At 38.3% G+C, this 14,188-nt stretch overlaps 1 protein-coding gene across 2 annotated transcripts; it reads left to right on the top strand.

Moving 5' to 3' along the window:
* The first annotated feature begins 296 nt into the window (after positions 1-296).
* Positions 297-12,629, top strand: LOC105052477 (uncharacterized). Of its 2 annotated transcripts, none has more exons than XM_010933297.4 (2): positions 297-1,763; positions 12,105-12,629. In XM_010933297.4, exon 1 carries the CDS (start codon positions 947-949, stop codon positions 1,730-1,732), a length of 786 nt encoding a protein of 261 aa, XP_010931599.1. In that variant the 5' UTR covers positions 297-946; the 3' UTR covers positions 1,733-1,763; positions 12,105-12,629. The 2 variants fall into 2 exon arrangements, with proteins under 2 accessions (XP_010931599.1, XP_010931598.1); XM_010933296.4 differs by having other exon boundaries at positions 299-1,738.
* Positions 12,630-14,188: the final 1,559 nt, after the last annotated feature.

Here is a 14,188-nt window from a genome sequence, read left to right as displayed (position 1 = left end):
TAACAAATGTTTTTGGATGCCGGCAATTTTAATAATGACTTCTAAAATTGTTTGTCTCTAAAGAATTATCTATCGGTCTATCGAGGCTTAAGAATTATTTCATTAGTCACATGAAATTATCTATCGGTCTATTAAGGCTTAAGATGTCCAAGACTTTCTGTATGGATATAGGCCCATTAGTATAGAATATTGGGCTGCCTAAAAAGGGATTAATGTCTTTACCCAAAAAAAAAAAAGGGATTAATGGCTCTAAATAGCCTATTGCTCATTATCTCGATCTATCACCTGAGAAGCTAGTAGAAGACCACTCTAGGAAACGGTTCCACTTTTTCCATTATGTGAGAAAGTAACTCTTGGGGGCGCCTCTTTTATCTCAATTTCTCTCATTCCCTCTCCCTGTTTAACCTTTTTAGGGGTCTCAGTGTTTTGGGGAATTCTAATTGGATCTCACAGTAAGCGAAGCAGATCTCGGCAGGAGGCAGGAATTGGCGTCGATCTTTGAACAAGAGGCTGTGCGTTGTTCCACAGAGGAGTGCGACTAAAAATTTCCTATCCTTGATCATTGGGATTTGTTTGCACGACGGGTATATTTCAAATTTTATTTATTATAAGAAATTTTTCACATGGTTGATCCGATCCGAGTACGAGTCCCAACGCGGTCGCCATAAGTTGAAGCAAAAGGCTAGAGCCTCTCCATCGACGAACTCATTAGTTTATCATCAAAAAGACGAACTCCTTGGTTACTTTGGGGAGTGTCGATTTTTTTGTTTTTGTTCCTCTTCCTTCTTTTCGTTGTCGATCTCGATCTTACGACTTCTCCAAACCCTAATTTCTTGGAATTCCTTCGAATCGTAACACTAAAATCTTTTCTCGATCTGGAATACCTCTCCTCGTCTCTCTAAATCCGGATCTTAGAAAGCAACCGTCGCCGCCGCTGCCGCCACCGATGGCGAAGGAATTCAACGTCCCCCCCGTGGTCTTCCCCTCCTCAACCGGCAACCCTAGCGTCCCCCACCAGCGCCGCGCCCCGGCGGCGCCTCCCTTCCAAGCGCCCCGCCCAGCCACCTCCTCCTCCTCCGGCGGTCCCTCCAACCCCAGTATCCCCTTCATGTCATTCGACGTCGGCTCCGCCCCCGCCTCCTCCTCCTTCTCCGCTCCCGTCTTCGCCTCCTCCGCCGGCGGCCTCCTCTCCGGTGGCGCTGCTTCCTTCGACGACGAGCCACCCCTCCTCGAGGAGCTGGGCATCAACACCCGCCAGATCTGGCGCAAGACCGCCTCCATTCTCAACCCCTTCCGCGTCAACCCCGACCTCCACGAGGACGCCGACCTCTCCGGCCCCTTCATCTTCCTCATGGCCTTCGGTCTCTTCCAGCTGCTCGCCGGCAAGTTCCACTTCGGTATCATCCTCGGCTGGGTCACCGTCGCCGCCCTCTTCCTCTACGTCGTCTTCAACATGCTCGCCGGCCGCAACGGCAACCTCGATCTCTACCGCTGCCTCAGCCTCGTTGGCTATTGCATGCTTCCAATGGTGATCTTCTCCGCAATGTCTCTCTTCGTGCCCCACGGCGGCGTTGTGATCTTTGTCATGGGTGCTGTCTTTGTGCTCTGGTCCACCAGGGTCTGCACGAGGCTCCTCGTCGAGCTGGCCTCGTGTGGAGACGAGCACCGTGGCCTCATAGCCTACGCCTGCTGGCTTGTCTACATGCTCTTCTCCCTGCTTGTAATATTCTGATTCTTGGTGAGGACTTGTGCAGGACTTTGAGGTTTTCTACTCTATTCTTCTTCTTCTTCTTCTTTGGGATAAAATTATTATTTTTTATATCTTGGACTCTGTACTTGTTTATTAGTCATTTGGTTTAGCCTGAAAATGTGGTTCCATATTATCAGATTTTTAATTTTTTTGGAAATTAGTTAGCTTGAATCCTTTATTGATTATTTGGTTTAGCAATGTGAACTGCAGTTAGTTGAAATTGTTATTTTTTGTTTTGCAAGTTTTGTGATATGCTTTAGAAACTTTTAGAGCGTAACATGATATCCTGGCTGCCAAGAATCAAAGTAGGGGGATTAGTTTGCACCTTTTTATGTGCTGCTAATTCTGTCAGCACGTTGCTGTTTGCCATTATCTGAACTGAAAATTCTTTATAAGGACCTTTCCATTTTTGGAAAAGAAGAACATACTTTTTTGATCACCTTCTGTGCATGCTTTTATTCTGAATACTTAATAAAAACTGCTTGAATATTATCTTTATGAGGAACTACCCATTTGAAATGATTGATTATTCCTTAATATCTTTCAGCAGTATTTCATTTGATATTAGAGCATTGTTGTTTGCTATGATGGAAACTTAGGAGCTTTATATCAAAATGGAGATGAAGATGAAGTGAAAAAGGGAACTTGAAGTTGCAAATTTCCAACATGAAACACTTAGATCAACATGCAACAGAAGATCCCACAACGAATAATTTGACAAACCTAATGATCCACTTTGTTCTTAAGTACAACTAATCTAAGCATTGACTATCCTTAAATGATCTTCTGATTGGTTTGGAATGTCTTGTGCACTTTAGCTCCCAGTTGAGGAGTTTCCCTCACAATGCAAGGGGGCAGGATTCATTTAGTTGCTAGACACTCTTAATGGCATTTTCTCGATTTGATGGTGGAGATATAGATTGATGGTTTTTCAGGATACCAGATCCTTAATCTTTTCTGTTTCCAGGACCTCAAAAGGTTTACATATCCTTCCTTCACATGTTGAAGAAGCATTTCAGTAGTATATGGATTCAGGAGTCATGGGACATTGATGCGCTACGAGTTTGTGGAAATCTTAAGTATTTTCCCTCTGGGCTTTTATGGCTTTTGCTTTAAAGATTACTAAATCCTACTTCGAGAAACTAATATATCACACAATGGTTTTGGTAGGGAAACTCTTCCAGAATTGTTTCTTGGATTTCCTTAAGGGATAATTCACACATGATATCTAGATGTTCTATCCATGCTATGATTCTTACAATTGGCTTGCCCTCATTATGATAACACAAACCAACTCCTTGCTGAGGAATGAATGTCATTTCTAGCTGCGAAATTTATGCTAAATGCTTGGCAAAGAATGACTCAGATCAATTGGTTATTACTGTTACGAAGCAAAGACAAAAGAGATATCACATTGTGCTACAATAATGATGAAAAGTTTGTGGCATGAACCTATGCAAAATGGAACAATTGTTTCAATAAAATGATTAGAAATTATGCAAGTGGTGCATTTATGGGGAAGAGAAAAAATTTAGTAGCTGTTCGTTGAGAGTTCTGGATATGCCATGTTTGTGGTCTTGGTTTCCTAAGCTGGTGTACGAATGGATGGCCTAGGTGCAGATTATCACTTCTCTTGCTGATTCAAATTTGATACCACTTGTGTAGCCATAGACTGCAGTATGAAAATTTAATATGAAACTTAGGAAGAAATGCCCCTTGATATGGTGGTTGCACATGGGAGGATTGACTCACAACATGCAAGTGTTCTCACTTTTTATTTTGGCAAGAATTTCAATTGAAGGCCAACTTTGTCTGCTTCTTTGAGATGTGGTGTCATAAGGTTATTTTATTAAGACTCTTGTAGGTTGTTTATGTAGTTCATTTCTGAAGGAGAATTCACTGCCTCGTAGGGGTTAATTTCCTCCATTTGAGGTTGTCGATAGATACTTCATTCAAAATATGGTATTTAAAGGGCTATCCATTGTTTTTTGCATTATGTGCTGTAGAGACAATCATGAGCCATGGATTTTAAATTTTGTAGGAAGATATGTGATTCTTTGTTTTTGTGCTACCAATATGACGAGTTGCTATAGGTCAAATCAACTCCAACAATTTGCCTTGCTTATTTATTCACATTAAACAAGGTGAAATTTAGGAGTAAACTTCTCAGATGCAATGTTGAAAACAAAATTGTTAGAGCAAGAAATTATCATCACCAATCCTTGTGTTGGAATGTGATGGGTCATGAAGGATGGTTAGCATGCAAGTGGGTTTTTAGTTTCTTCACCTTACGAGTTGGGTAGGATAGCTTAATTTTCAAATTGGACCGCAATTTAGTGTACAATCAAAACTAGGTTAATGATGATATTCCAAATGCATGAAGCACATTGTAGGTTCGTTGCCTTACTATGCTATTGAACAATACTCCATTACCTTCTTGATGCCTTATGAATTACTTCTTCAAGCCTTATTTAGTGTCATTAGTTATCTTGTATGGTGAGTTATATATACTTCAACTTGGGCAAAGACCCTATGCTCTGCATCTTTGAAATGTCAATGGGGGTATGTGCTCTATTATACAAGTGGTGTTACCTTTTTTCTTGCCCAAGTGCAGTATGTTGAGCTTTTTTTGTTTTTGAGTTGTATGGGTGGTCTCCAAAAGGATAATTAGTTTGCTAGGATTGCTAATTCTTAGGATAAAATGTGCATATGGAGCATCTTGCATCAATAACTAGGAACATAGTAGCAGCGAATTTGGTACTCATCTCTCAATTCTCAATAGCCTCATCATTTTTATCATGATCCAAAATCCTATGTTGATTCTTACCCCTTCAAGGAATTTATGACCAATTTAGCTCATGATTTTTTTTTTCTCAATTTTTCATGATTGGGTTTGCTCTAGTATAGGCTTGGCAAAGGGTCGGGTCGGGTGCGGGTTTGGATCGATTCGAGCTCGATCCGATATCCCAGTATTTTGATCCGAACCCGACCCGTGATCCGACGGATCAACATTTCTTTATCCATACCCGACCTGATTGGGTATTGAGTCACCTGATAGGATATCCGTCCTGCTTAAATGAGATTTTCTAGATGAAAATAGAAGCATTGAATAATAGCCCACTACCACTCTTCAGCCCTTGAGGCCTTAAGCAAGCATAAAAGCCATAAAGCCCACATTTCATACAACCAGCCCATATTTTTACAATATATATATACATAAGATTGGGTTGGGTTCGGATCGAATAATGGGTTGGGATAGCCACTATCTGAACCGACCCGACCTGAGATATAAATTTATCGGATTTGGGTCGAGTCGGATCAACACCCGGTCAACACGTTGACCAACCCGACCCATTAGGGCTGGGTCAGGTCGGGACCCGTCTGGGTCGGGTATAATTGCCAAGTCTACTCTAGTACTAGTGCAATTCCTCCCAAACGGAGATTGTGAATATAATGGAAAACTGATTTGTACTAAATCACTTGTTAACCTGAGAGTACCTTATTCTATGAGTGAATAGTTTGACCAATTTAGTTTCTAGAGTTCATAGAATATTAAGGAAAATTTACTTAAAACACCCTTTCAAGTTTGGTGCAGTTTCACTTTGTACCCAATTTAGAAAGTTGCAAATTCATTCTTGAAGTTTATAAGTGGTGCAAAGTGGTCCTGTCATCCATTTTCATTTACTGCAGCCCACAAGATTCCATCATGATGATCATGTAAGCCCTTTAGGATCGAATTACACTTGGAGAAAATTACATAAGTAACCCTCAAGATTGGCCCAGTTTCACTTTGAACCCCTTAATTTTAAGAAGTTGCAAACTCGTCCTGGAAATTTGGTAAGTGTACAAAGTGGTCATGAGCTCTATCTAGCGTCCAACGTCGTGAGGAGTCTATCAACTTGAACAATTTTGTGTTTAACAATGTTAACTATTTTCTATTTGAGGACATTTTAGAAAAACCCTAATCCATTCCACTCTCCGCCCTTCATACCACTCTGCCCCTATGAAACCCTCCCTTGTGCTTCCATTTGATGCATTTGTTGTCAACTGCCGTGCCACCTCATTAATTGTTCTGCCTCGTTGTTTGTTGGCCCCCTCCTTTTTCCTCTCTACCTCATTTGTTGTGCCTCACCATCTGCAATGCCTCTACTTTGCCGAGCGTCTCCTCCATGCCTCCTTGCCCTCTACCCCCTCCTTCCTCTATGAACCATCTTCGGCTCCTCGTTTGACCTTCACGAAGGATTGAATTCAAAGGTTAGGAAGGTAAACTAAAGACCCCCGCCGCCATCTTATTCTCATTATCATAAACCCATGGTCACCATCACTTGGCTCTAAACCTCACAAAAGGTTTTTGCCAGACATTTTTTCTTTTGCTTCCATTAGACTACAACATGAGAAAGAGGTGTAGAAAGATAGTTGATGTGTAGAAAGGCAGCTCTCAACATTGACTGCCTACCAGAGGACCTCCTTGTCGAGGTCTTCATGTATGTCATCTCGGAATCCATGGCTTTTCTTAATGTCATTAGCATGATAGAATCATGCAAGAGATTTTACAGGGCATCAAGGATGAGGAAGGCCGGACAATGCTTGTCGGTCGATAAAGAATGGATGCTGCATTAGTGGAATAAGGAGGGATACTTTGCTTTGGAGCTACGAAGGAGTGGTAATATACAAGCCACTGCATCTTTGGATGGATAAGTTATTTCCTTCTAATTTCATTTCTAATATCATTATATTTGTGATCCCACATAGAAATAGCCAAACCTAGATATGTTCTATTCTAGCAAGCAACCAAGAAATGCCTATTAATTTGTATCCATCGGCTAGGATGTTATGTGTGGTTTAGTTGTCTATTAATTCGCATCTGCCGACTGAGATGTCATTTGGTTTTTAGTCCCAGGTCATGCATTAGTCGAACAATGGATAATACGTGGATGATATGTGCTTAAATATGGTTTTCTCATGACATCTGCCAAACTGTATGTGGTTATACACTGGGAATCATGTAGTTTAAAAGTCATACCCGAGTAGTGATTAGGTAATATGTCATCATTAGTTATTTTCTGTATTATTTACTTGACAATCTCATTGTGGATATAGTTTGATCGTTTTTCTTATTTTTGGTTTTCTTCAAAAACTAGTTTACAACCAAAAGGACATGAACTCTGGACTATAATGTCTTAAAAGGGCAAAGGTCGGTGGTCACTGTGCTGCAGCCTATTCGATTGGTATCTTCTTCTGAGACCCTACCACAAGGCACCTTGGCATGGAACTGTTAAACGGGTGTATTGCCATCAAAGTTTCTGATATTTCTGTGATACCTGAGTCCAAAAGATCTAGCAATCATCACATCATGAGGTGGCAGAGAGAGGCAGCATCTATTTGAGGAAAATCACTGTGGAGAAGTGGCAACAAAGTTCACCATACACAAATCAATTTTGTGGAAGGGTCAAAAAAATTGGAAATGTAAATGAGTTGTGGGATGAGGAAGGAATGCATCGGTGCTTTGCGGTCAGTTGTGCTAGTGGGCACATGAGTAAATAAGTTTTTGGAGGGGATATAGAGTTATGAAAGATTGCAGCACTATACTGTGCATTCCATCAAAGTTTTGTAGAATGATGGATGGATAGGCCTTTAATTGCTTTGACACGTCCACTATGAGATTATCAAGTGAATAATATAGAAAGTGATGAGTGATAATATTTTTACTAATCATTGCTTAGAGTATTTGTTAGACTATGTGATATGTGAGTCCTAGTGTATGATGACACATGGCTTGGTAGATGTCACAATGAAACCATATTTAAGCAATTATTATCCCGCGTTTGATCGATGCATGATTTAAGACTAAACAACTCATGGCATGTTAGCTAGTGGATACAAATTAATACACCTTTCTTAATTGCTTAGTAGAATAGAGCATATCTAAATTTGGCTTTTTTTGTTTAGGTTAATGATATTCGAATTGAAATTAGAGGGCAATAACTTACCATTCTGAGGACATAGCTTGTATGTTACCACTCTTTGCGCAGCATCCATTCTTTGTCGACTAACAGTATACCTCATTGTTTCATTAATGCAGCATCCATTCTTTGTCGACTGACAAGCACTGCCTAAACTTCCTCGCATTTAATGTCTTGTAGAATCTCTATGCTTCTCTCAAGCTAATGATTTTACAGACTGGCATGGATGCCAAGGTGACATGCGTGATGACCTTGACAAGAAGATTCTTTGATAAGTAGTTGATGTGCTGTCTTTTTGCACCTCTTTCTCATGTTGTAGTCAAATAGAAGTAAAAGCAAAAAAAAAATGAAGAGTTCAAAAGACCTCTCTTGCAAGGTTTGGAGCAGAGTGACAGCGACCATGGGTTTATGATAGGAAGAATAAGATGGTGATAGGGGTCTTAATTTATACATGGGAAGGAGTAAAGCTTTTTCATTGTTGAAATAGGATTTGATTGGAAATGGGTAAGTAGAGAGAGACTAGGACTTGAGTGAGATGGGGTTTCTAGTGATCGTGGTTCTCTTCTTTTGGTTGGGAAACAGCAGGGAGAGGGAGTGTGTGAGAGAGAGAGAGGAGTTTTGATGCATGTTGACTAGATCACAGCCACACTTCTATATTTGAGAAAATGTATTGGAGGGGTGCTTGTGTGGTTATTGATTTAAGAATTAAAATCTTTGGGGATTCCACCCAAAATACATATTGTTCGATTTAATTATTCTTTTGACCATCATGATCAAGGTTAGCCATCTCGATACCGGATCCCGTATCAGTAAAATTCTATTATAGTATTGGTATACGGTACAAGATGGTAGTGTCAATATGCGGTATAGTACCATAGTATCGGTATGGGGCGGTATGGTGTACCGGTATAGTATGGTATGCTCTATATTGCTCGATATGGGGTGGTATGGTGAACCATGGTCATGACTTTAATTTTTTGGCTAAGATGCAATGGATTCTTCCCCATAGATCAAATACTAAAAATTTGATTGTTTTGAGCTTCGATGCTCCTAGGTAATAACCATAGATGCAAGATTCTATAATTTTCTACCTCTATACAATATTTAGTTGTCCAAGTTGCACCAGATTCTATAATTCTCTCCCTCTATACAATATTTAGTTGTCCAAGTTGCACCAGTTACTAAAAATCTATCATTTTTAGCTTTGATTCTCCTGGGTAGGAAAGATTAGATTTTTATTCTATCCACGGCCATATTTAAGTTTAGCTTTTGAATGAATAATAAGGTCGAGGACTTACAATGGAGTTTTGGTTTTAGATGCACATTTTGAATGAATAATATTGTAAAGGATTTAACTGATTCTAATGACTAGGCCAAAATAGTCATATTACCCATTCTGTAAAGGTTGGAATATTTATCCTTTCTACATCCAAACACAAGACAGGATTTCCGCCCTGTAGGATTTTTGGTTCCCGAGTTATCAATTTTCACTCCATGGGACAAAAATTTGGATCATGTGTACAAAGTACCTAAATAGGCCCTAAATGGGTGGAGGGAGGCAAACTGTGAAGGTAGGACCAAAATATCAGGAAAAAGAGAAGGTTAAATAATGTGGTTATAGAAAGGGAAAATTGAAATTTGGAACTGATGGCCAATATTTTATTATTCAAAGTGTGGAAAAACAGATAGAGCCTAATCTAATAGAAGTAAAGCCAGTAGGGTAATTTGGAGAGGTGCTTCGAGGTATTAGGTTATTGAAATATGTCCTGATGTTTTAAGAGGAAACCTTGCAGAAGCGCAGCAAGGAGTTTATTAGAGGGTCTTAGTATGTAAGAGACTAACCTAATAGAAGTGGAGTTAGTATGTAAGAGACTAACCTAATAGAAGTATAGCCAGTAGGGTAAAGTGGAGAGGTGCTTCGAGGTGTTAGGTGATTGAAATGTGCCTTGATGTCTTAAGAGGAAACCTTGTAGAAGCGCAATGAGTTTATTAGGGGGTCTTGAGTATGCAAGGAGAGCATTATGGAGGTGAAAATTCTTAGGTTATCAAATGTAAAATAAGTAAGACAGTGATAAACAAGTGCATTAAAGGTTCTGTATTAATTGTACTGGGGGCAGATTGAGGAGTACTCATTGATACAATATCGGCATGTCTGACTAAAATTGAAGAAGGCTCTTGTAAGGGGGGACTGAGGATATTTTTCCCCTGAAGTGTCATGAAAGATCTGGGGAAGACCAATGATGATACTGGTGGATGTTATCAGAAAATTGTTGGATAAGCTTGTTGTGGTGTGTATGGATAAGCTTGTGGTGTTTAAGAATTCATAGAGCTGACCCGAGATAGCTGGAACAGGACAGGGTTATAGTCATGGCAACTTGTTTTTAGATGGTTACATATGTCCTCGCCCGCTTTTCTATTATCAGCACATAAAAAGACCCCGATATCTTTTCTTTTTTCAATTAAATGTTACTGTAGGACTTTCTGTGCTAATTACCAATACAGCCCTTATCTTGACAAGCCTGACTCAGGTGCTACTTTTAGACACTAATATGTCACTCCCAAGTAGTTTACTATAAACCCTTTCATATTATTGACTGGTTGCAAAATGCAGATTACTTTGACATGCCCACCCTACGTAGCAGATCTAACTGCTTGCCTGGTGTCCCCAATTTAGGATAGTTGACATCTTACCCTCTTATACTGCTCCTAGGTCTGCTGTTAATTATTTTTCCAGCTGGCTTGATTCATGGTTTCTCGATTCTTGTTTGTCACATAGATCATCATGATCCAATACCATCCATGAGTGAAATAATCTTTATGTATAATAAATTTTATTTGCTTATGGTAAAAATTAACCTCAGATTTCATGAACTTACCACCTAGTTTTGGATTCCACATTGTTGACTTGATGCTATTCCCTAGTATGTAGACTAAATATTTGTGTCATCATGGTCTAATTTGTAGCATATGATTAGAAACACCAGTGGATATAAGATCACCATTTCCTTCTGAATCTTTAATTTGCATGGAGCCTTGGTTTGATCGAGCATGTAAATAAAATTTTAATTCTCAAGCAGTTTCGTACTTTTTTGATTCCTTCACCGTGCTTCCTGATCATGGTGCAGTCTCCTTTTTCTATATGAGGACTTAGATAACTGTCCTAATAGCAGGGACTTAATTCTGGAGTTTGTCACACCCTTCTTGTTTCTTATATGCATAGCTGATGCAGTATCATTTATGTAGATATGTGTGCATCTCACTATATAGACAAACACATATCATACAAATGTCAAATTTGGCAACGATCTGCAAGTGAAGTCATATTAGGATTTGGATCTCAAAGTTCATTATCCACTAAAGTGCTTCAATTTGGATTTGCATCCATATAGATGAAACCCCTTTTTTCATTGGTATATGATTTTCTTTGTATAACCTGTTTGAGCCAAATATAGTCTAAGTGAATCATTATTATTCATTTTTGAAAGAAGTCCCAGCTTCGGTATGGACAAAATTTTATGTTGTTCTTTCAATTATTGGTACCTCAGTATCAAAACAATGATGAGATTAACAATTTGCAAGACTGTAATTTCACCAAATTTGTTTTGGCTAATTATTAGCTTGAGACAATATGTTGTCTTACAATGAGTTTCACAGTCATTATATGCCTTAAAACAATGTCTTTTTGTCCTTGATCTTGAGGATAGTGATCTCCAGTGCATTTTAGATTGTCATACTGAAGTATGTTGTATTTCAGTACAACAAGATGGTCCGTATGCGGGCCTAGTCTTTTACTAAGATGCTTCACATAGATCACTGGTAGTAGTGGTGTTGGATGTTATATTGCAAAATTAAATTAACTCTATAACGATTAAATGAAAAACCAGTTCGGCTAATTTGCTTCAAATAGATTTCAAAATTCACAGTGACTTTACAGTTATTGCATGATTCTAGACAAAAAATTCTTTGTTTGTTGATATGTTCGAAAATTCTCTGTAAAATGGTTATCTGAAGGTAGAGCCTGGTAATAGAAGGACACTTACAAGGTTTGTTTTATTTTGGCCCTTTGTGAAATAAGTGGATTAGTCTACCTTTGTAGCTATATGTGTTGGTCATTCTCCACTCAAGATGGTAGATGATCACCTTTTGATTTTTGCTTGATGACTGACTTGTGGATCTGTGATGGAACCTGCTTTCTTTGTTTTTGAAAAACGTTGATGTTTATATGCCTAAAAAATGGTTGATGTCTAGCCGTTTGTAGGCTCGTTACTTTTGTGAACTTATTGATATTTCTTTTTATATTCCACCATCCTTCATCGAACTCTGAACGTGACTACCTGAGCAACTTCTGTATACTGGAATACTGAATGTTCTTTCTACCATTTTGGCTGCAGTTCATATTCAGGGCTTTTTCTTTCTGATGGAGCATTGAGTGAACGCTCTCTGCTTTGTATGAGACTTTGAGGGATGTCTTCAGACCTTCGCCAAGCTCATGATTGCTGCCCGGCGGTCTCCACACGACTCTCCATGGATTTGAATCCATTTTATTCCTTGCGTTCTATGCTTTTGGGAATTTTTTTTGTGATGAGATGGTATTGATTTATATTGTTTGCCATCTATAAACCAGTCATAGGACCAGTCATAGGTTGGCCAAAGAATTTGATTCTGAAAAGAAGGAATATTTTTGAAACATCAGGAAAGAAAATGTTGAAGACCGGAGGGTGGAGTGCCTACTGGAAAATTGCCCATCTTCTTAGTTGCTATAGCTGAGTAGTACTATCAGTATACTTTCCTAATTATTGGTTAAGTTTACCAAACCGTGTTAGAATATTCTATGAACACTCTTCTCTTGGTTCGGTTCTTGCGTACTGGTTATTACATGCACACGATCACGCTGGCTTCTTTAGCAGTTCTTCAAATTGAGTTACTTGGGCTTATGTGCTCATATGCAGGTGTCAATTCATTATTAGCAGCTCCAATGATTCGCATTCCCAAAATCATGCTTGAGGATGATAATCCTTGATATCCCTATAATTTTTCGGAATCGGGATCTTCTTTCTTCATAGTTACATGCTGCCCATGTTATCTCAATTAGTTGCTTTCAAGTGTTTTTTTTCTTTTAGACAGTATGTTCAGAGAGGGTCAGGTTCAAGGTACATTTTGTGTAACTTTTATAGTGTTATACTTTTTTTGAATTGGACATTGAAGGTTCTGTACCGTTGATCTAATTGCTTTCAAATAAAAAAATTATATAATTCAGATATCTTTAACTTATGCAACTGGTTAAAAATTGAACAGTTTAAATATAATAAAATAATATATATTTTTTTTAACCATTAGACAAATAGGTTAGAGGTTTTTAAAACATATGGTTTTTGATATGCAAATAGTTTAGAGATGATAGATCATATCCAATAGGTAGTTTGAAATATCTGATGTGATGTTAAATCATCTCGAGAAAAGTAGTAGTTTTAGGTGTAATTTGATCCTAATGCATTCAAAAATAAGGATGACGGTTTATGAGCCTTGACACCCAATTGATTTGATATAAGCATAAATAGTTGCAATAGGATTGCCATGATTCGAACATTATAAATGGTTAAGGTTTCGAATCCTGATCCATTTTTTATCTATTTTGATCATGCTAAGTCAACACGACCATTCTTGACCACTTGTTTAATACATTTAAATCATTTAGGATTTGGTTGGATAATCCTATATGATTTGACTGAAAATTCAATAGGAATTGAACTTATGGACCCAACCATCTTGCATTTTTTAATATCTTGTACAAGTCCAGCTCAAATCTTAACCTCTAGGTTGAAGGAAGAAAAAAAGATCTATAATAGTTCTTCTTTTCCATCGCACAATATTTGGGCTAGGTGGTATTTAGTTGATATAGAGTTAAAAGGATAGCCAAGTCATGAATTCCGTAGGATTTTTAAAAATATTTTAGAAGACACTTGGAATTTGTTTGGATGGTTGGGCTTAAAATCTCCTATGATTCGTGAGTTGAGTCAATATAGCCAGCTAAATCATATTGGGTTAAGTCTACTTTTATAAATATTTAGAGAATTATTTAAGTGGATCGGCTTGAATCCTATAGGGAAGAAAAAAGATCTGTTAGTAGATCGGTCCGAATCTCATAGGGAGAAAAAAAAGATCTATTGAAGTTTTTTTTTCTATGTGATTTGAGCTAATCTATTCAAATGGTTCTCTAGATATTTATAAAGAAACATCTAACTCAATCAGATTTCGTTGGTTATATTGGTCCAACCCATAAATTTTATGGGATTGTGGGTTCAATCATTCAAACAAATCCTTAACAAAAATCCTCTAATATGTATGCTAGAGAAGATCTTCTAGGGTTCTTTTATTTATTTGGTACGTAACTCGTGATACAAATCTTTAGCTAAAGAGGAAGGTGACTCGTGCTAATTGAGTCCCTTATTTTACAAAAAAAATATATGAGTAGCTC

This window comes from Elaeis guineensis, chromosome 10 (assembly GCF_000442705.2).
Source record: "Elaeis guineensis isolate ETL-2024a chromosome 10, EG11, whole genome shotgun sequence".
Lineage (NCBI taxonomy): Eukaryota > Viridiplantae > Streptophyta > Magnoliopsida > Arecales > Arecaceae > Elaeis > Elaeis guineensis.
This window is presented reverse-complemented; position numbering and strand designations above follow the sequence as displayed.

What these genes read in the sequence shown, in the direction of transcription:
- LOC105052477 (XM_010933297.4), top strand. Translation starts at nt 947, where the DNA reads ATGGCGAAGGAATTCAACGTCCCCCCCGTGGTCTTCCCCTCCTCAACC.